This window comes from Vanellus vanellus (genome assembly GCF_965231255.1).
Source record: "Vanellus vanellus genome assembly, chromosome: 4".
NCBI classification, from domain to species: Eukaryota; Metazoa; Chordata; class Aves; order Charadriiformes; family Charadriidae; genus Vanellus; species Vanellus vanellus.
Window position 1 is genome coordinate 42394859 of NC_138909.1, and position 22715 is coordinate 42417573.

Sequence of the window (22715 nt, forward strand, 5' to 3'; positions counted from 1 at the left end):
AACTATTATTGTCACCAACGTTAACAACTAAAACTCAGAACACACCCAGAAGCATATGTAAAAAAGACATTTTTCTGAATTTGTGTATGATGACAGCTACATGTGTACTGTTCTCATAATAAGAAGTAGGTGTTCTATTTCCATACCTGCCTGTAATGTAGAGCATCTAAAAAGACAGAATCTTCAGCAAAGACAACAGATTTACATGGCATGTTGATTCCTAGAGCAAGTGTTGAAGTAGCTGTGACTACCTATAAAATATCAAACATAAGTATATCTATTAGAAATGGTAATATCCAGTTTAAAAAAAAAATGCCTGTAATACCCAACTTAAATCAATAGGAATGTTACTGTCATTTTTCATATAGCTAAACTTTAATCTCATGAATTTAACAGAGCTATGAACATACATGAATTTCACTCCTTAGTGTAGTTCATGTAGATATTACATATGCGTATTAAACTTTTGTATCCTGAAAGTTTATACTGCTGTGGAACACCAATTGAAATAACATTGAAATTGAACACAAAATGAAATATTCCGTGAAGACGGTACAAAATATCATAATCTTATAGTGGTCATTTAACTAAAAAACATTCAGTTGGCTGTTGCAGTAAAAGACAATAAAAAATGTTTCTATAAATACATTAGCAACAAAAGGAAGGCTAAGGGGAAACATGGTGACCAAGGCTGAGAAAAAGGCTGAGGTACTTAATGCCTTCTTTGCCTCAGTCTTGAATAGTAAGTCCAGTTCTTCTCCAGGTACCCAGCCCTCTGAGCTGGAAGACAGGGATGGGGAGCAGAATGAAACACCCATAATCCAAGGGGAAACAGTTAGCAAGCTAACAAGACAAACACAAGTCTACGGGGCCTGATGGGATCCACCCAAGGGTACTGAGGAAGCTGGCAGAAGTGCTCACCAAGTCATTTTCCATCATTTATTAGCACTCCTGGCTAACCAGGGAGGTCTCAGTTGACTGGAAGTTAGCAAATGTGACAGCCATCCACAAGATGGGCTTGAAGGAGGATCTGAGGAATTACAGGCCTCTCAGTCTGACCTCAGTGCCAGGGAAAGTTATGGAGCAAATCATCCTGAGTGCCATCCCACAGCATGTACAGGACAACCAGGTGAACAGGCCCAGTCAGCATGGGTTTATGAAAGGCAGGTCCTGCTTGACTAACCTGATCTCCTTCTATGACAAGGTGACCCACTTAGTGGACGAGGGAAAGGCTGCCCAGGGAAATGGTTGAGTCACTATCCCTGGAGGTATTTAAAAGATGGGTAGATGTGGTGCTGAGGGATATGGTTTAGTGGCGGACTTGGTAGTGATAGGTTAATGGTTAGACTTGATCTTAAAGGTCTCTTTCAACCAAAACAATTTTATGATTCTATAAGCTAATCTGAAGGATAGAAACTCTTAGTTAGAAGTAAAGTTTTACTGCTATCCATTCACTTAGTTTATTTTGTTTGTTTGGAAATCGTCCTGTCAACATTTTTTAAATGAGTGTGACAAAGTCAATGCAATATATGTTACCACTGGTGAAAGTTACACTATATTTTTTAATTAAATATATGGAGAAACTAAAATTAAGAAAGAAAAACAAACAAACAAAAGTGATCCCAATTTACCAACCTTGATATATCCCAGCCTGAAAAGCATCTCCACTACTTGTCTTTCCTTGGCACTCATAGATCCATGATGATACCCAATGCCCCTCAGTGCCATCATTTGCTGCAGATAACCTCTTCTCTCAAACCTAACTCGATGAAAAATCTTCCTCAAAGTCTACAAATAAAAAGAAATGTCAAGTATCAGCCACAATGAGGTTTTGATAGTGAAAAAGAATGTCTAATCTGATGAAATTCCAAGCACTACAGAGAAGTATAGCTGTTTATGATCTTCAGTGAACCTGACATGACATGACATCCTCATTAGGAAGCTGAGGAAGTATGGGCTAGATGAGGTGACAGTGAGGTGGATTGAGAGTTGGCTGCGGGACAGAACTCAGAGGGTTGTGATCAGCGGCACAGAGTCTAGTTGGAGGCCTGTAACCAGTGGTGTCCCCCAGGGGTCAATACTTGGTCCTATTTTGTTTAATATATTCATTAATGACCTGGATGAGGGGACAGAGTGTATCCTCAGCAAGTTTGCTGATGATACCAAACTGGGTGGGGTGGCTGACACCCCAGAGGGCCGTGCTGCCATCCAGCGTGACCTGGACAGGCTGGACAGCTGGGCAGAGAAGAACCTCATGAGGTTCAACAAAAGCAAGTGCAAGGTCCTGCACCTGGGGAGGAAGAATGCTAGGCACCAGTACAGGTTAGGGGCGGACCTGCTGGGAAGTAGCTTGGAGGAGAAGGATCTGGGGGTTGTGGTAGACAGTAAATTATCCATGGCCCAGCAATGTGCCCTTGTCGCCAAAAAGGCCAATGGAATCCTGGGCTGCATAGGGAAGAGTGTGGCCAGTAGGTCGAGGGAGGTCATTCTCCCCCTCTACTCTGCACTGGTGAGGCCACAACTGGAATACTGTGTCCAGTTTTGGGCTCCCCAGTTCAAGAGGGACAGGGAACTGCTGGAGCGAGTCCAGCGAAGGGCAACTAAGATGATTAAGGGCTTGGAGCATCTCCCTTATGAGGAAAGGCTGAGAGAGCTGGGACTCTTTAGCCTGGAGAAGAGAAGGCTGAGGGGAGACCTTATTATGGCATACAAGTATCTAAAGGGTGGGTTGAAGGAGGATGGAGCCAGGCTCTTTTCATTGGTTCCAAGTGACAGGACGAGGGGCAATGGGCACAAGTTAGAACACAGGAAGTTCCGTTCAAATACACGGAAACAGTTCTTTACGGTGAGGGTGACAGAGCACTGGAACAGGCTGCCCAGGGAGGTTGTGGAGTCCCCTTCCCTGGAGATTTTCAAGATCCGCCTGGATGCAGTCCTGAGTAATGTGCTCTAGGCAATCCTGCTTTAGCAGGAGAGTTGGACTAGATGATCTCTAGAGGTCCCTTCCAACTCTGATAATTCTGTGATTCTGTGATTCTGTGAAGCCCAAAGTCTACCATCAGTAGCTTATGACAACAAATCCAGGCTTTTTGGTACACTCCTATATACTATCATTTTTTTTCACCTTTGCAATAAATGCCAATTGTCATACCACACAGCTAGATGCAACCAGACATGACAAGCCTGCATATTCATGACTTTCCTACTCAAAGCATGGCTTCATGACCATGTACTGCATGCCACTATCACAGAACAAATTCCCAAGTAGCTATGTGAAGCTGATACTCTTCTGCTCTTGTTTATCATCCCTGCTCTGTACCACCACCTCATCTCGCTACACAGTTAGAAGCTTCCCTTCCCCAAACTCAGAAATAGCACTGAATTAAGCTTTTTAGTATTTTCTGAACTTCACTCTACAGTTAAGTGCCATCTGTTCCAATGTCCGAGCTACTTCTTCACTGCCTTTACCCATGTGCAACTGTGGGAAGCAATGCTCCCCCCATGCTGGCTGACAGCAGTCTAAAAATGCCACTGGGATTCCAAGTTCCCAGGATAAGGAAACATAAGAGTTTTCGAGTTTGGTCCCAATACACAGAATTTTCCGCTCTTTCAAGACATATCACAAAAAGCAGAAAGCATTATCAAGACACTTCATCAAAATTTTGAGCACCTCTTCTCTGAATTAAGAATTATATATCGCAATTACTTTTTTTAATCAAAAAAAAAAAAAAAACAAACCCAAAAAAACCCAACCAGCCACGAAGAGACAGCTATATAAACCACAGTCATGTTTCAGGAAGTTTAAGCCAGAGGGAATATCCTGGATAAAGGCCCAGTCACCCACTACTGCTGGAAACAACATTATATAAGTATCTTTCGTAAATTATTCCTTAATTATTTGTATAAAAATACATATATTAATATTTCTGATGCACATCTGAAGATTTTCAGTGCTTTTCTCACCTTTTCTTTCCTCAGGGGACACAAACGCATTGAAGAGCGTGGAAAATGTTGTTTTGTGAGAACTAGAACTTTTAGAGCCTAAAATAATTTATTATTTAGTATTTTTACAAGATAAGAACAGCTTACAAATATTTTGATAAGCACACAGAGGTGCCACATAGCCTATGCTGATGACTCAGTCAGAAAAATAAAGTCTGCGATCGGAATCAACAACTAACAGAATTGTATTGCTGATAGTTCATGGAAATTAATTAATTCCAGTATAAATCCCAGGACTCCTATCACAAGGACAAGTCAACATCTTTTTATTTGGCAGAATGAAAATTATCCACACATCTTAAAAACAAAGTTACCCAAGATTGATACCTGGAATCAAATTTAAATGAAAATATTCAGAATGTTTCATGAAGTCAATGTGTACTGTTATGAAGTACAACTGCATCACACACTACATGCTTTTTGTGTATTTATGCACAAATTCAAGCATTTCAGACATACAAAACCAAAACTATGTTATAATTATCAGTGAATTACTTACATCTTCATCCACTGCTTTAGGATCAGCATAGGTACATGCAGAAGGGATAGCAGTTAGCCTTTTAAGTCTCCTTTCTAACTGTTGTTTTGTACTCAAAAGAAATATCATGTTGTCCATTGTACTGGGGCTCAACTTTTTGGTATCCCTGTATAAAACATACAATTAAAATATTATTTCTTTAATTAACATTTATTTCTTGATGTTAAAATATTCTTTGGGTGCTGAAAGACGCAGACTCATTCCCTTTTAAACTGTAGGCTCAAACAAGTAGGTAGATCGGTTAATGTAAATTTACTGATAATCCTAACAGCTTCCTTTTATCATGGCTTGTATGCAAAACAGCGAGTAATTCTGGGTGAAGTAGAGAGAAGGAATTATGGTGATACACAAAATCAAAGGAAGATAAAGACAGTAACAGTAAGTACCCTATTTAGCAAATTAGTAAGCCAACAAGATTGCACAGTAGAATTAAACACGAAAGAGAAATATGATGGATTTACTGCCAATAATGACATGGACTGTAAGGATTTAGGACAGGATTTGAAGAAGAGAGGAGAGGGAAAACTATTTAGAGGCAGATTTTCAAGCTACTTCAATGTCTAAATATATGTCTAAATTCCTACTGCATTTTCAAGTTCTCACTGCTATTAAAGTCAGCTAAATTTGTTCTTTCATGATGTTATGTCCAAAGAATGCACTGTAAATTGTCATGATTAGGAGGGCAAAACTATGATTTTTTATGTTCCTGACAATCCTGATAACTATAGCCATACTTCATTGCCAAATGCCTTATAAAAATCCATACCCTATCACAAAATCAAGAAAATTCAAGGTTAAGGAAGAAACAAATACAGCACAATCCATGCAAAAGACTGACAAATACTCAAAGAACATCACATCAGCCAGGTGAACCCATGCTTCAGAGATCCACCACAGTAACCAGCCATGGTGAGGCTAAACTATGAAAATATTCTCCCACAATGGCTGGCCCAGCACAAGGGTCAGATGCCACAGCGTTTTTAAGAGATGCATGACAAAAGTCACTGTCTGGAGAAAGAGATGTTCTGATATCTTGGTATCTCAGTAGTGAATTATTCCAAAACGACCAATCTCATATACTCACGTCTGTCCCTTTGATTCTTATGTTTTAGTGCCAGCACCTTAAACAATGTCAGCAACACTGGTATCTTCCTGCTGCTTGACTATGCACTAGGTACTGCTGACTGCTACCTGCCATACAGCTGCTCTTACTGTGCAGGTTGCCAGAGCACAAAGAGGAGCAGGAACTGCTATACTGCAAGCTAGATGAATGTGCTGCTATAAGGTATATTCCCCAGAAATAAGTTATCACAAAATTATACTCTGTCACAATATGTAAGCATTTTAATAATATATAGTTATAATACTTACCGAGAGTTATATTTTATTAGCTGTTTTTCCACTTTTCTTAGTTCGTCACTCAAATGTTCTTTTTCCCTCTCGGTATTAGGGTGTTGTTCACTTTTTTGTTTTTTCAGCAAACTGAAGAATACATTCCTGGCTGCACATTCCACTGAATTCACGTTAAATCTTAAAGTAAATAATATAATATACATCAGTTAGGTGAACTCTAATAGAGTTTTTATTTATATGTAATGCTATTACAATAATACTCTGTGAGCTTTATCATCTGACAATAGTTAGAATCTAATCATTAGAAGCATATCCCTATTCCATTTCCAAATCATAATCTACATTCACTTTCAAACTGCTATTATTCCAAAACTGGGTGGTAAGATGTAAAATGGTTCTGCCAATAAATTACCTATAGAAAGTATGCTCAACTCTACCTTTCTGTAAGGTGGATGCTTGGACGTACAGATAAAGCAAATTATAGCTTAAGTCATTTTAATTCTTCTCAACCACCCAGTTGAGAACCAGTGCCTGTCTTTCTTAGCCTTCTACATAGCTGTTCTTCCTTACAGCTTTTTCAGTATTGGACTGTCTGGAGTTTCACTGGGATGAAGGCTTCCCCAGCTTCACTCTCATAGTATTATTTTTATTCTTGTTGCAGCAGGCAGATCCTGTTAACTAATACCATACAAGGTGTTAGCAACACGTAACATCCTAGTCCATTAGAATAGTCACAAGTCATTCAAATCTGGCAGTCACCAAGAACAGGAGCAAAAACTGAAGAACTTTATCCTTTTACCCAGAAAGACCAAATACAGATTTTAAGGCTAGGTGGTAACTTCTCCTTAAATTAAGGTTTTCGAATCTTCACGGATGACAGAGCTCAATAACAGTCATTTGCAATTTACTGGGGTTTTGTCCCCCTTTGAAGCTCAGACTGAATGATCTAATTTCTCTCTATCATTGACTTCACTCAGCCATAAGGAGTACTAAAGTGGTGCCAGCCTGTTCTTTTCCTTGGCGGCTCTAAGAAAAGCAAAGCAAACTCTAAATATTGCTTTTTCCCTAGCACCAATGGCTGTGACAGCAATTTGGCTTCTACAGCTCTGATACCTGCTCTCTCAGGAGTCTCCATTAATTCCATGCTAACACGACACCATACAGGATGACTGCTTTGCATCCTCATTCATCAATAATGGCTTAGGGAGAAAAAGCTTACCACCACCAACAAAGCATAAACATCTATCTACTACTCCAAGTCACTGTCTACTACTTGTAAGGTCTACTCATCCCCGTCATCTCCATCACAATTTCTTAGGACTGGGACATTTAACCAGACAGATTTTTTTATATCTTTTTTTTTTAATTCTATCTGATTCTTGTCCCTTGTCTGACTATAAAGACACTGGGAAGCTCTATCAAGTGCTGTTACCAAGTGCCTTAAAAGACCCCTAGATAACAGATTTCTGTACCTCAAGCCGCAACTTGATATCACTAGGTTCTGCCTCCACTTTCACTGGTCTGGAATGTGTTCTTGTCTCACCACAACCATTTATCAATTGTCTAGGATACTCATACTCTGCTCACAGTCCCTTATCAGAGCTGTAAGTCACCAAGAATTTCTAAGGACCCATCATTCCAGGGCAGATGAGAGGAAAGCACTTATCCATCTCCCCTACGGAGAAGCACCTTGGAACTTCCTATTGAGTGCCCCAAAATGATGTTGCAGCCCTGAAATTATTCCTTATTTGAAAAAATTACAAATATCTAGGACTTCTTTTGAAAACTGTAGTTTCAGCTTGAAATCAGCCATAATAATAATTTACAACTAGACCATCACTGAGAAACAGAAAAAGAAATAATTTACCACCAACTAGAGTATTTTGAGATGTGCCATCAATAAGTATAGTCACTTTTTGCTTCTTCCTTTCTAGACTTCTTTCAGAAATGCCTATCAGCATCAAGCACCCGAGAACTGAAATGGCAGTGAGCATTCTACCCCTAACTATCCAACTGTCCAATGTAAGGAAGGGTAAGGCTTCATACTGAGATGAGAAAACTTTCAATTTTTATATATTGTTACTGTGTGTTATTAGAGTGAGAATATGCACTAGACAACTGTTTACTGATAAGCAGCTTCTTTTTACTACTAAGTCCAGCATTGAGGTACATGCCTACTTTACTAACATTAGCAACATCCCTCACAGTAATGGTATTGTCAGTAGGCTCGAAGTTGCGTGCATTTATGTTATATAATTACATCTCACATACGTGCAAAACAGGTTGATTGATGCATGTCACTGGATGTACGGTGAGACTGTTAGAGGCTATGCAGTGGAATCGTCATGATGTGACAAATGTATACATTAATAGAATCTCATTCCACCCTTTTCCCTAACAAATCTGCCCCTATGTACACCATTTTCACCTCTAAATAAAGAGTATACTTTAAAAATAAAGAGTTTTACTGACTACACTGCAACAAAGCAACTGAGAAGCTGACTCTCATTTCAGCGTGATTCAGTTTCTTGCCATTTTCTCAGACATCGTGCATGGATTCTACCCTTTCCACACAGTAATTAAATGCTCCCAGTTTTATTTCAGCTAAACCTTTAGTGCCATAAAGATGCACAGGTTAGTAGAGCTTGTAGGCCTTTACTTTGTATGTTTTAAATCAAAGGTAACAAATACCATATAAATGGCACTTGCCAAGCCATATCAACGCTTATCTCTAAAAACCATTTTTCTGAATATAGGCAATACACATGTAATACATGGAATGTAAATACTTACATGAAAAATATGGCAGGCAACTTATTCATCTCATGTAATTTTTCAACAAAGCTTGCAAAACGCTTCCACTTTTCCTGTTCTGAGCAATCCACAGGTTTTGGCTTAAGGTGCTCCAGTAGCTCATTCACCTGATCAAAGTAGTATTATTGTGGAGCTGTGAATGGCAGAAACTTCTGGCCAGAGGCTAACAAATATGAAGACTCCATTTTCCTGCATCAACTTTTATCACCTTGAATTTTTTTAAATCATTTAGAAATGCAATAGCCACATAGGCTAAAAGGTCTGCAAGTTATCAATTGACCTTGGTAAGAGCTTAAAATGCAAACTGTTGTAGCATTCATGGCTACCATCACTGTGCAAATAATAAAGTATCACTAACATACTGATTATGATATATTTTCACATTTAAGTGTCACAGTTCAAGATTTTTTTCCCCAAATAGTCTTTATTTTTTCCTTGTTGTGTATTCACCACCTCCTCATATTCCTTTTTATGATATAGGAATAGGTGGCCTCCAATCAAAGACTTGATTTTCTGCTCATTGCTTTAATTTTTATCTTTTACATGAAAACATACACAGTCTGTGGTTACACAGGAGGTTTCAAATGCAACTGGCTGCTCATGGCCTGGACAGGTATACTCTTCGTTGGGTAAAAAACTGGCTGGATGGCCGTGTCCAGAGAGTGGTGGTAAATGGAGTTAAATCCAATTGGTGTCCAATCACGAGTGGTGTCCCCCAGGGATCGGTGCTGGGGCCCGTTCTCTTTAATATCTTTATCAACGATCTGGATGAGGGGATCGAATGCACCCTCAGTAAGTTCGCAGACGACACTAAACTAGGGGGGCGTGTTGATCTGCTTGAGGGTAGATTGGCTCTGCAGAGGGATCTGGACAGGCTGGACAGATGGGCTGAGGCCAATGGTATGAGGTTCAACAAGGCCAAGTGTCGGGTCCTGCACTTGGGTCACAACAACCCCATGCAGCGCTACAGACTGGGGGCGGAGTGGCTCGAAAGCTGCCTGGCAGAAAAGGACCTGGGGGTGTTGGTGGACAGCCGGCTGAGCATGAGCCAGCAGTGTGCCCAGGCAGCCAAGAAGGCCAACACCATCCTGGCCTGCATCAGGAATAGTGTGGTGAGCCGGACTAGGGAAGTAATCATCCCCCTGTACTCGGCACTGGTGAGGCCTCACCTCGAGTACTGTGTTCAGTTTTGGGCCCCTCACTACAAGAAGGACATTGAGGTGTTGGAGCGTGTCCAGAGAAGGGCTACAAAGCTGGTGAAGGGTCTGGAGGACAAACCTTATGAGGAACGACTGAGGGATCTGGGGTTGTTTAGCCTGGAGAAGAGGAGGCTGAGGGGAGACCTTATCACCCTCTACAACTACCTGAAAGGAGGTTTTAGAGAGGGTTTTCTCCCTGGCGACAAGTGATAGGACAAGAGGAAATGGGTTCAAGTTATGTCAGGGCAGGTTTAGATTGGATATTAGGAAGCATTTTTTCACTGAAAGGGTTATTAAAGCTGCCCAGAGAGGTGGTGGATTCACCATCCCTGGAGGTGTTTAAGAAAAGGGTAGATGAGGTGCTTAGGGACATGGTTTAGGAGTGGTGGTGTTTTTATCAGGGTAGGTTAATGGTTGGACTTGATGATCTTAAAGGTCCCTTCCAACCTCACTGATTCTATGATTCTATGATTCTAAAAATGAGGTAGACTGAAAAAAACAGAGTGATGGTACAATATTCTCACTAAGTGTTGGAGGTACCTAAAGGAATCAGGAATTGAAATCTCACAGCAGTATCAGTAGTCTGATTCCCAGAGAAGCTTGTGAAAACATCACCTTGAAAATGCTTATTGAAATGTCACAAATATTAGTGCCTATCTTTCAAGTACAGCAGCAGTTAAACCTAGTAATAATGTCAGGAGAAACTCCTATAATTATATTATTACATATAATTATTATTATTATTATTTTAAAGCTGTACACAATCTTAAGAAAGCACCCTGTAACAACTGTTACCTTCTGTCTTTGGCCAAGCACAATCCATTTGCTTAGTTCTTTTTTCAGTTCCTGTTCGTACTTCCTCACATCTGGCTTTTTTATTACTACTTTATTCTTGAAAGAGACAAACTCCTCAGGATCTAGCTCCTGGAAAACACCATTAATATAAAATATTGCAGTAATTTATTATCTATTTATTTTTATATATTTTGCCCACAGCTGTGTATACACACCTGTGCCCTTGGCCACTCTTGCCAGACTTTCACCATCGCATCATAAAGCTGGATGCTCTCTCGTGGAGAGAGAGAAAGATCGGAAGGAATACCATAGTTCTCAATCTGCAAAGAGTTTAAACAAAAGAAAAATAAAGGAATCATTTTGATGGAATCCTTCGTGCCTAAATGTGACAATTGCTAAACAATGTTGACACCAACCAGTATTATGCTTACATGATTGACTGTTAACGCAGCACATGGATGATAATGTTCAATGATAAAATCACTGCCCTTTAGAGAACACACATACTTTTCCAAATCATTGTATCTTTCTTCATACAAGACTGTGAAGAGACAAAAATGCTGTCATGATGCACTTGTTTTTTTTTTTAAAGCAAGTACTTAATCCTGAAAGATTTATTTTTATTTAAAAGGAAACCAAAACAAAATATGCTTAAGCTCACATACCATCATTACAGTTTTTGCAGAAGTAACACTGAAATTTATTTCTTAGTGACAAAATATTCTGATACACACCTAGTCTAACACGATATGATTTCTTTTGTTCTGGTATTTTAGATTTCACTTTACATTTTCTTGTAAAGTTCTTTTCAGAGTTTGTAGAGCTTCCTTCTGTTTTGTCCTCAGCATGTCGCCAATACCTCTTCACAGACTGTAACCACCTACGGTGCAAGAATAAAAACAAGAGTTGTAAAAATATTTTAATAAAATTGCTACAGCTATAATAGATAAATTACTGCAATCTGCTCAATTTCTCCTATAGAATTTTCAGTCCCCCTTTCACCATCTTCAGTGCAATTTTCTCCAGCTTATCTCAGGGTGCAAACAAAAAAAATGTGAAATAGCACCATTATATACATAAATATAGTACAGGTGTCTTCTCTGATTGATGATGGATAAGTGTGCTTATCAGGCTTTGGCAATTCAAATAGATGCAAAAGCCACCTCAATTCCTCTGCACAGTTTAGTTATAGGGTCTGAATGAATAGTAGTGCCTGTCACAGTGTTAAGATCAACAATATTGTTTTGTGTCAATTGGGGCAGTAAGGGTAGCATAATAAATGTAACAATATAACTCTAAATCAGTTGCCTCCCAATAGTAATTGACCTCTCTATCTAAACCAGTTCATATTCATTTTAAATATGCTCTTGTGAGAAAGAAAATTCCACACATACTCAGTTAGGTGTTCCGGGTTACTGACAGTAGCAGAGAGTGCCAAAAATGGACACCGAATTGTTACCAGAATATGCTCCCAAATCTCTGCTCCAATTTCACCGCCAAGACAATGGACCTATGTTTTCAGGAAAAAGGATTAACAGAAATTAAGTGTTCCTTATCAAAGTGCACCCATAACAAGAATTGTTTTATGTTTTGCAAAAATCAAAAGTTTGGCAAGATCAGTACTAAATAATTCTTAACAAATGACCATGAGATCCAAATCAAATGTCCAGTAAATCTCTCTCCAGACTTCACTGGATAGAATATTAGTTTAAATTTCAATACTATATGCACTGTTTGTACCCTAGATACTCACTGTCATCATTAGCAATTAATTCTATATACATGAAAGAATACAGTAGCAATTTTAAATTCAGCAAGATTAATCACTGACTTTTTCCCTGGAAAGACTGACAAATACCATATGATGTGCAACATGTATGATCCCAGTCTGGAATACTCTATTTGTGCCACTCAGACTACAGTGGTGGCTTTTAGTTCTTCAGTTGACTGGCTTGAGAGAAATAAAGGAAGTTCCTGGTAGCTTTCACTGAACTGTACATCCTTTAGAGGACTAACAGGGTTTTAAGTTCTTTCACTGGAGTACATAAACACTATCAGCAAACAGGAAAATGCAAGCTGAGTCTGAAGTATTTCTGAAAGTTGTTTTTTTTTTTACTAGCGATAACATATGTAGTGAAAAATTGATTCACCAGCATTTTTCCTCAAGATTTTTCATATATTCGTTAAATTGGTTACTATTAGAAGATGCCTACCTCATCAAATATAACATATTGTATCCTTTTGGTCCATTTCTGGCAACGAGGAGACAGCATCAAGATTTCTAAACATTGAGGCACAGTCACTAGTATCTAAGAAGAAAGGTTTGTAAAGTATTATTTTCAAGTAAACTAACTAATCAACTACAAGTAAATTCTATATTTAAAAAGCCTTTAAAATATTTATGTATTTGATTTCAAGGTAAGCATGAACGAATTAATTATTTGCCACTGCTATCTTCAAGAAGGGCAAGAAAGAGGACCCAGGAAACTACAGGCTGGTCAGCCTCACCTCCTTCCCTGGGAAGATGATGGAGCAGTTCTTCCTGGAAATCATTTCCAAGCACATGGAGACCAAGAAAATCATGAGAAGTATTCAGCATGAATTCACCAAGGGGAAGTCATGCTTAACCAACTTTGACCAACTTCTATGGTGAAATGACTGGCTTGGTAGCAATGGATGTTTTCTTCAGCAAGGTTTTCAACAACATGTCCCCCAAGATTCTCACAGACAAGCTGCTGAAGTATGGGGCAGATGAGCAGATAGCGAAGTGGACTGAAAACTTGTTGGAAGGCTGGGCCCTGAGATTGGTGATTAATGGTGCAAAGTCTAGCTGGAGGCCAGTAATTAGCAGTGTACCTCAGGGGCCAATAGTGGGTCTGATGCTGTTTAACATCTTCATTAATGACCTGGATGATGAGGAAAAGTGTACCCTCAGCAGGTTTGCTAATAACACCAAACTGGGAGGAGTGGCTGATGCACCAGAGGGTCATGCTTCCATCCAGAAAGACATAGACAGGCTGGAGAAATGCGCTGGTACGAACCTCATGAGGTTCAACAGGGAGATCTGCAAAGTCCTGTACCTGGGGAGGAACAGCCCCATACACCAGTGTATGCTGGAAGCCATCCAGCTGGGAAGCAGCTCTGCAGAAAAGAACCTGAGGGTCCCGGTGGACACCAAGTTGAATAAGAGGCAGCAATGTGCCCTCGTAGCAAAGAAGGCTAGTGGTATCCTGGCCTGCATTAGAAGGAGTGTTGCCAGCAAATCAAGGCAGGGGATCTTTCCCCTCTACTCAGCACTGATGAGGCCGCACCTGGACTCCTGTGTCAAATTTCTGGGCTCCCCACTACAGAGAGACCAACTAGTGGCCTTCTACGATGGAGTGACTACATCAGCAGACAGGGGAAGAGCTACTGATGTATTCTATCTGGACTTCTGTAAGGCATCTGCTGTATGCTGGCAACCAAAGGATTTTAATGTTTTTTTTTCTTTTAACCAGAGCTAGTAATCAACTGTATGTCCCCTAATGATGACTAGGTAAGGTTGTATGCCATAGACTGAAAGTTTCTGGTACGCAGTATAGGTATGCTTAGATTTTTCCTGAACTTTGTATTTAGTAATGACACAATCGTTATAATAAGAATTAACATTTTCAGAAGCCAGATGGAAGACAGAAGTCATTATTATTATTACTACATGTTAAAACACGCATAAAAATATACCTGAGAATTCATGACGTCATTGCGATAATCCCGTGTGAAGACTCCACACATTACCAATCCATCCGGAAGCTTCTTGGTGAATCGACTGTATATAGTTCCCACTACTTGGTTTACAAGGGCCTTAAATAAAGCACGTCATTAAAACTAGACAGTGTATGTCTAGAGGCATATCATATTCTTAGACATATAAAAGCATTCCATTTTGGCACTGATGTTAATGTACTACACTATAATGAACTGTGTAATGTATTCTAAAGTCTAGACTGTCAACAATGTTAACTTCAGAGAGATATACTTGATTTTTAATTATACTCAAATGCTTTCAAAGAAATTTAGTGTTGTGTAAAGTGAGTTATACATTATCAATTCTGTATTTTAATTATTTTCAAAGCAGTTAAAAATAGGTCACATACTAAAGTGCATCCACAAGCACTTTAATGATCTCAAAGTCCTGAGGCTGCAGGTGTAAAATACGTTTCTGCATCCAGACTGATATTCAAATGAAAAGGTGATTTTGATGACCAACCCAAGTACAAACACAAAAAAAATTATTTTACTTACAGAAAACAATCCACAGAGACTGTTACTGCATAACAGCCCATGTAATTCAATATCAAAAAATCATATTACTGAACATTAAAATAAGTTTTGGAAGAAGTCAAAACATTGTGCCTCAGCACTTAAGTCAATTTTTAACTATTATGACAGAACTCTCTCTCAAAAAAATATCCCACTGCCTAGAATTTAATAAATTTTCTCTCAAAGCATCTAACAGTGAATTCAATTTAAAAAAGACAACTTGCTTGGATATTGTTCTGTTCCAATATTACTTTAACCATGTTGGTAGGCTTTTAGTACTCTCACCATTTACTTAACATGCTACTTACAGCATTTTTGTATATATTAGCATTTCTGACCTTAAATTAGCTATGCAGATATTAATAGAAAAAAAACTCTGCATGAGCTTAAATACTTTGAAGACTCTTTTAAACATGCTGTTTCTAATAAATTTAAATGTACAACAGAACCTAAAGATTCAATTTCTAATAAAAAATATATGTATCAACTAAATTTGTGTAACAAGTTACCCCAAACAGTTTCAGAATCAGACTGAGAAATACAATAGTCAGACATAGAGAATATGTAGTAGGATGCAGCCTTACCTTTGTAGGAGCAACATACACAACTACTCCATCATTGCTTGTGTTTAGAACTTTTTCCATGCAATAGTATGATGCGTATGTTTTTCCTGATGAAGTGGGAGCGACAATCACTGCAGACTCATTATTATCTACAGCATCAAGAAGTTCTCGCTGCGAGAAAAACAGTTACTTATTCAGTGTCTTATGTTTTTATTGAGTAAACCAGCTCTTTCTGTGACATCTCTTATTTTTGCATGTAGACTTTATATACAGATTTTAGACTGCAGAAATTTAGAGTTAATCTAGTCATTTTATGACTGTATTCTTTTCTCTTAAAATGTTAGTGGGAAAAAAATGGAACTACAAATTGTAACTTGTCTATTTCAATTATTTGGCCTGAGATACTGATACCACAACATTCTGAGCCCAAACCTGGACATTTTCAAATTAAAAAATAAAGCCAGTTAACTCAGCAGCATATAATTTAGTTCCAAAAACTTCATTGTTGTATACAAGGCAGTATTTTTTTCTTGCATTATAATAGTTAGCATCATAGAATCATAGAATGGTTAGAGTTGGAAAGATCTTAAAGATCATCTAGTTCCAATCCCCCTACCATGGGCAGGGACACCTTCCACTAGACTGGGTTGCTCAAAGCCCTATCCAACCTGGCCTTGAACAGGTTACATCAATACTGTCCAAATCCCTCTTCTGCTCCTATCTTACAGTGTTTATTAATCTGTTTTCTTCCTTATTACTGTCTTCCTCCATGCTCTCTCACCTTACATAGGTCTGTGAAAGGATGGGGGAAGGGGTACAGAAGAGGAAACAGAAATAGTACTAACACTATCTTTCTCTATCAGCATATATGCCAAATTCCAAGTTGCTTTTCAAGCAAGTGACTGTTTTGCAGATATGGACATGCAAAGCAGCAAATTCACCTGGCCTCCCAGTCCAATAATTAAAAAAAAAAAAAAAAAAAAATCTGAGTTAGACTATTTAGACTTACTTTGCTTTAGACAGAAAAGTTATTTCTTAGCTGCTACTATGGGTAATTCTCTAGGGACAAATGAGCAGAGGATGAACAGTCAGAGATTATCCAAATGGGGCATTACCAAATGTTGTAATAAGCAGTGAAATCCCATGGATTAGGCATTTCTTATGTTGAATTCCTTGGGCCAAGCTCTCTGTAGAAAAGCTCTCAGTGTAGAAAGAACATGGAATACAGTCCAAAATGATCTACTGAATTTGTTAAACTTGTTAAAATGTTAAATTTGTTAAACAGCACTATTTTTGACAAGTAGTATAATAATGTGTGGTTTTAAATAAAAAAAAAATTTAAAAAAATCAAAGATTGTTTCCACTAATTTTATGCAAAGGGTTTGTCTCCTTACCTGCCATGTGTCTGGTATGAAATGCTGCACTCGGGGATCTGGATCATTTCTCTCTTCTCTGAGCAAGTAATAATCCATGTATTGTAGCTGAAAGCGAGCTGGACTCACTTTGATAGCATACTTGCTTATAGTGTGATCGCTACTTTCTCCTGTCTAAAAGGTCAAATGAAAATTCAAGTCGGTTTGAAAGCTAGCAAAAGATTAAGAAAATGGCACATCTTTTGCTCTGTGGAAATCTGCAAGCTTTGAAAAACATATGAAAGTGCAGGTGATTTTTAAATAATTTCTTCCAGAAATCTACACCATAAGGCCTTATGTCAGGGTTACGCTTGTATCTCTTCAAAGGAGATTATGTTCTAAAAAAAAATACATCTTCCATAGCTGGTGGTGGTAGTGGTGTTTTTGTTGTCAGAAGAGCTAACAAAACTGGCTAGCAGGCAAAGCTTAGCCTCTTCAAGCCACTGCCTGTCAGAGCCTTCTTATCCTTTATGTCTCTCTTCTTCTGCCTGCTTGTGCAATGAATCACAGTTGCAAAAGGAAATTCAACATAAAGACCAACTGTAATCCCAAATTCAGCAAAGCACAGTAATTTTAAACAATGCCTGTATACCCTACAACATACCAAATTTAATGTTCATGGACACATCTGGTTACAACATCTGATCCTGAGAGCTGTATAGAAAAGCATTACATGTTACAATATACACCAGAAGATCAGAAAATCACATAATGATTTAGCTTGTCAGGGATGTCTGGATGTCAATTAATCCAACTCACTGGTAAAAGCAGGTGCAATTAGATCAGGTCACTCAGGGCTGTGTTCAGCTGAGTTTTTACTATGTCCAAGGATGGAGATTTCACAACTTCAATTTCTTGAAAGAAGTATCTTCAGCTACTCCTGAAAATTTTAGTTATTCCTAAAATTCCCCCAACTTTGCAAAAGTAATAATCAGAAACAAGGAGCTGCAAAAGCAGGTCCAAAATGCACTGACTGATCTAGAGCTCTTCTGAACAAGACATTAAACTTGCCAATGTATTCCTTTTATCACCACAAACCTTTACAACAGACTGAGATCCTCAGATCCTACAATTCCACTTACTGAAATATAATATCCTTCATTTGGGGAACGAAACCCCCTTACAATAACTATGTAGCCAAGAGCAAACAATCATTGTACACCAGTTGAATTCACATAGGAAAAAGAGACAAATAATTCTCACTCTTTGAGGGAAGAAAATTTCTTACAAAACAATCACTTCCTCCCTCACCTCTTAATCCTGATCCTCAAGGAAGGATGATAAACACTTTCCAAGCTTCAAAAAATTCCTAACTCTACTGTGCCTGAAAAATGAGACACTGAAGTGACTGATACTGGTTTTACAGTTCACTGTAATCTTCCTTCCTTTTGCTTTTGACTCCATCTTCTGCAGGCTGTGAGTTATATCCTCTCTCTTCTGCCTGAGAGACACTTTAGCATCCCCTCTCCAACATCCCATCTACACACAAAAGTATCAAAATGCTCTTAACATGAAATCAGCTGGTGGGCAGGTTGCTAACATGCAGAAAAGCATAAAGTCAATCCTTCAAGAAACTCCTTGAGAGCCAAATACAGTGTAGGTACTGGTGGTCTCAGCTGTGGTAGCGAGGACAAGCAATTCAGTATCTGAAATGGTTTCCTTCAGAGGTGATCAGTAATACCATAACAGCAAACAGAATAGTTTTCGTCCACCTCTTCAGTCTCAAAGATTTTCTTTTCTAAAGTAGCACATTTAGGCCTGCTAGAGAACAGCTTTTAACAGTTATTTTTAACATGCAGAGTTCAGCTGTGTGATGAGTTGAACAGCAGGTATCTCTCAGAGATGTCTAAGGCAGACATAACTAGAGCAAGTTAATCGTGACACATGTTTCAAAGGGTATCTTTGCAGCCATATAAAGTTCTATTTGTTAAAGGGGAAGTGGCCTGTTGTGCCAGCTAGCCCCCCCATCAAGCAGAGAAATGTATCTGTGGAACTAAAGATTAATATCTGAAGCAAGACTAGACAGTTCCAAACCTTATGGGACAACACAAAATAAAACAGGTCATATATAGAGCTCAAAATATAGATCTTCTACACACTATTCAGTGCTTAAGAAGACACTGCAGATATTCAGCTACAAATCCAGTTACAGTAGAATCCAGAATACAGAAAGTTACCTGGCCAGACAGAGAGCATGCCAAATTCTCAAATCCAAGAAGTCTTAGATATTTGGTCAGCTTTAGTAGATGTGGTTTCTCCAAGAGATCTTGATATTTTTCAAGGAGGACATGAATTCTCCTCATGACTTCAACAGCTTTGCTTAAATCTTTAGATTTCTCACCTTTAAAAAAATGCCTACAGTTATTTGAGAGCCGACTGTATCATTGGGAGTCTTCTGATATTAGGTATTTTTAGAACAGACCTTATCCATCTAACCACATTTATGACAATTTAAAAATTAATTTTATTTAAAACAACTAGAAAAAGGCAACGCATTCTCCTGTGACCTCTACAAGGAGTGCCACTGAAGACCCACCACCCAAATAATTCTGTTTCTGCATGCTCAGCTATAGAAGAAATTCATACTTCTGACATCTATGCAGTAACAGAGCTCCTCCGTTTCACCTTCCAGACCCACACATTTGTTACTTCATCTTATTAGCAACATATTTTACTTCAGTGTTTACAACTCTCCTCAACATATTCAGAGCAGAGTGTGTTTGGACCCTCCTGACCAAGGGTATGAACTGAATAAGTTAATTCTACTGAAACAGGAGTCCATTAACCATGTTAGCACAGATTTCTGTGCAAATGGTCATCATTCACACCGTCAGCTGACCACCTCAGCTAATTAAACAATCCACTGCAATATAGATATATTGTAGTGTGCATGATACATAATCACTGAAGATATATACAATAAAAGAAACTATTTATGTATGCAACATTTACAAAGCAATACAGGAAGATAGCTACAATCTCATTTCACTGGATACTTTACGGCTGACTCAAAGGATCTTGAAATTGCAAAAGGGGACCAGAGCCTGTTAATACTTAAAAGCACCCTTCATGCTCCTGAAACATGGCTGTATTTACACATCTTTATTCCAGCTGAGGATGTCCAAAGTCACTCAGTCTCTTGGTTAAAGGGAGTGGAAGTTGAATACTTAACATGAATTTGGCTATCATACCTTGTTCTTTGCAGTGTTTCCGCCACACATCTAAACAGGCAGACAGTCCTGTCATTTCTACGCTGAACTTCACAGATTTACTTTTAAGGGTCTTGAGCAACTTCTCCAATTTATTTATTCCAACAGTCATATTCGCTTTTATTTCCTTTTCAGCTGGTATACACAAGGCTCTCCATTGCTCCTGTTCTTTCTTTTCTTCTTCAGTTTTTCGTCGCCTGTTGTTTTCTTCTATAATTGTTTCTGCTTTACTTTTCTATCCAATAAAATTAAGATATTTAGAACTAACCATCACTGTATGGAAGCATCATCTAAAAAAAAGCTAATCCAGAAACTCAATCACAGCATGTACAGTATAGTTTTCAATGTATCTGTTTGATACATTGTGGATTGGGAATTGTGTAAAATTGTACTTCATTTTAAAGGAGGTATAATTTCTGAATCCCAATATACATTGTTCAAAAGAGCTTCCCTAAGCTTCATTTTAAGTCAGTGTAAAGCTTCACAAGTAGCATAAAAAAGCACGAATGTGGAAAAATAAAATAGTACATGTCTGAAAGTTAAATTTCAAGCTTTTATTTATTACATGGGTAATGGTAATTCTGATCATATTGAGATGCTTTTCAGTAAGCTAAATCAAGTAAGGTTGAACTCTTTATTTTAAGTTAACAAAGTTATCTTATATACAGACTTTTACAGGTAATTCAACAGGCTATAATCCGTAATCCATAATACAGTTTCCATAAACAGGAAATATTACTCAAATTATTATTGCTCAGTATTGTTCACGAGTATGGAACTACATGCTACATACCCTGTGATGTCTAACAATGTTCACATAGTTAGGATTAATTGCAATATCTACAGGATCTTTCACAGAGAATGTTTCCAAATAGCACAAGGAAATAAATAACTGAATAATTTTTTTTTTCCAGTATTTCTCAATAGTTTCTTAAAGTAAAATTAAATTCATGAACTCCAGTTTCCTTCACTCCACATTATAATACTGGTCATAAGCCAAAACCTATCAACCTTTAAAGAGTTCATATTTATTGGTTTTGTTAATTTACTTACGCCTGTTAAAATATAATCACTCATTAGTATTCCTAACTAGGAACAAAAATACTTTTACCAATTAGCTAATTAAATTTGAAGTACAATGGCAATTTACATTTCTTCAACTGAGAACATACTAGTGCACTCGGAATGTTAAAACTTCAGCTGTAGGACTCATACAGTAAAATCCTTTACTGGATAATAGAAAAAAGATTTGGAAAGAGCAATTTGAATATACTCACATGCTTTTTTTGTGTCTTTTTGACAGCAGCGCTATCATTCCCTGACACCTCCTTTTGATATACAATAAATTTTGAAGTGCTGTTTTCTAAAGTGCTTCCATAAAAATGACGAAAAGTCTGTAACTTTTGTATTTGTCTTCTTTCTTCTGGATGTTTGGATTTTGCTGCAAACAGACATAATTGGTTAAAAAACACTCTGGTAGAATTCCAAGCTAATCTACTTCCAAGAAAAGACACGTGGGTAATGGATAAATTTCCTAAAAATTCCTCATTGACCTAAAGACCAAAATCACATTTTGAAAGAGGCTGGCTACTAAGACTCACTGAAATCCAACAGTAATCTCAGAATTATCTGAGAGATAGCCAATAGACTCAAATTCAAACTACTTTAGGCACACATTAACAATACTGGAAAATTTAACAAGCAGGATGTCTGGAAAGAAATTATAATTGAGCAAAATGCCTAGGCTTCTCACACAGTCCATGAAAATAGGCAGGTGTCTTCCAAAGGCAATTCAGATGATCAGAAAGAAACCTCTTCCCCATGAAAACAAGAGTCTGTCATCAGAACATAAATAAATAAAGATGCTGGAAGAACACTTATGCTAGCCAATGGAAGATACTGAACTGAGCACATGGATACTTCCACACTCAAGCCTAGGTATTTCTCTCTGCCCTAAAATCAAAACAATGAGTCAGTTTCTGAGTGTGAAGACACACTTTGGAAGATCTTTCTGTTTTTCACAAGAAAGACTGAGCTGACACATGTCAGCATTCAGAGTATTCATGCAAGGCACAGCAGAGAGAGGGCCCTTCTATTCTGCAGATTATGCTCTCCAAACTTCCCATTGAAATCACAGTGCACAGAATAAAGCAAAAAATCATCCAATCAGAAAGATGAGCAGATGGAACCCTCGTTTCATAGGTCAAATGGTGCAAACACCCACTCGGGAAACATTTCTAAGTCACTAAATGAAAACCATAAGCAACACTGGAAGTACCAGCAGTAATCCATGATTTCTCAAGTCTTGGTAGGTTTTTCAGTTTAATTCACTGTATGATGCAACAGATGAGGGGAACATCTTTGAGAGAAAGTTTTCTGTACTTGCTAGTACCCACAGTGTCGTACACTTCATTTCATGTAAATATGCAAATCTAAGACCAAAACTAAGTCCATGGTCTGTTTTCCTTAGTATCTCAAACCAGAAAAAATCATACAGTGAAATGTAATGCATAACATCAAGAATTATGACA

The 22715-nt window shown here is 38.1% G+C and overlaps 1 protein-coding gene across 1 annotated transcript in view; it reads right to left on the reverse strand.

The window, feature by feature from the left end:
• The window catches only part of DDX60 (DExD/H-box helicase 60), a gene marked incomplete at its 5' end in the record, with an annotated part of 47211 nt that overhangs the window by 13420 nt on the left and 11076 nt on the right, over window positions 1-22715 (reverse strand). The window contains 17 exons of the mRNA XM_082482296.1: window positions 147-247; window positions 1632-1788; window positions 4502-4646; window positions 5912-6070; window positions 8687-8814; window positions 10702-10830; window positions 10917-11021; window positions 11133-11242; window positions 11436-11581; window positions 12096-12211; window positions 12915-13010; window positions 14422-14541; window positions 15585-15734; window positions 16958-17110; window positions 19153-19316; window positions 20167-20419; window positions 21462-21625. Of these exons, the coding sequence (XP_082338422.1) occupies window positions 147-247; window positions 1632-1788; window positions 4502-4646; window positions 5912-6070; window positions 8687-8814; window positions 10702-10830; window positions 10917-11021; window positions 11133-11242; window positions 11436-11581; window positions 12096-12211; window positions 12915-13010; window positions 14422-14541; window positions 15585-15734; window positions 16958-17110; window positions 19153-19316; window positions 20167-20419; window positions 21462-21625 (2396 nt within the window). The remainder of the gene's footprint in view (window positions 1-146; window positions 248-1631; window positions 1789-4501; window positions 4647-5911; window positions 6071-8686; window positions 8815-10701; window positions 10831-10916; window positions 11022-11132; window positions 11243-11435; window positions 11582-12095; window positions 12212-12914; window positions 13011-14421; window positions 14542-15584; window positions 15735-16957; window positions 17111-19152; window positions 19317-20166; window positions 20420-21461; window positions 21626-22715) is intronic.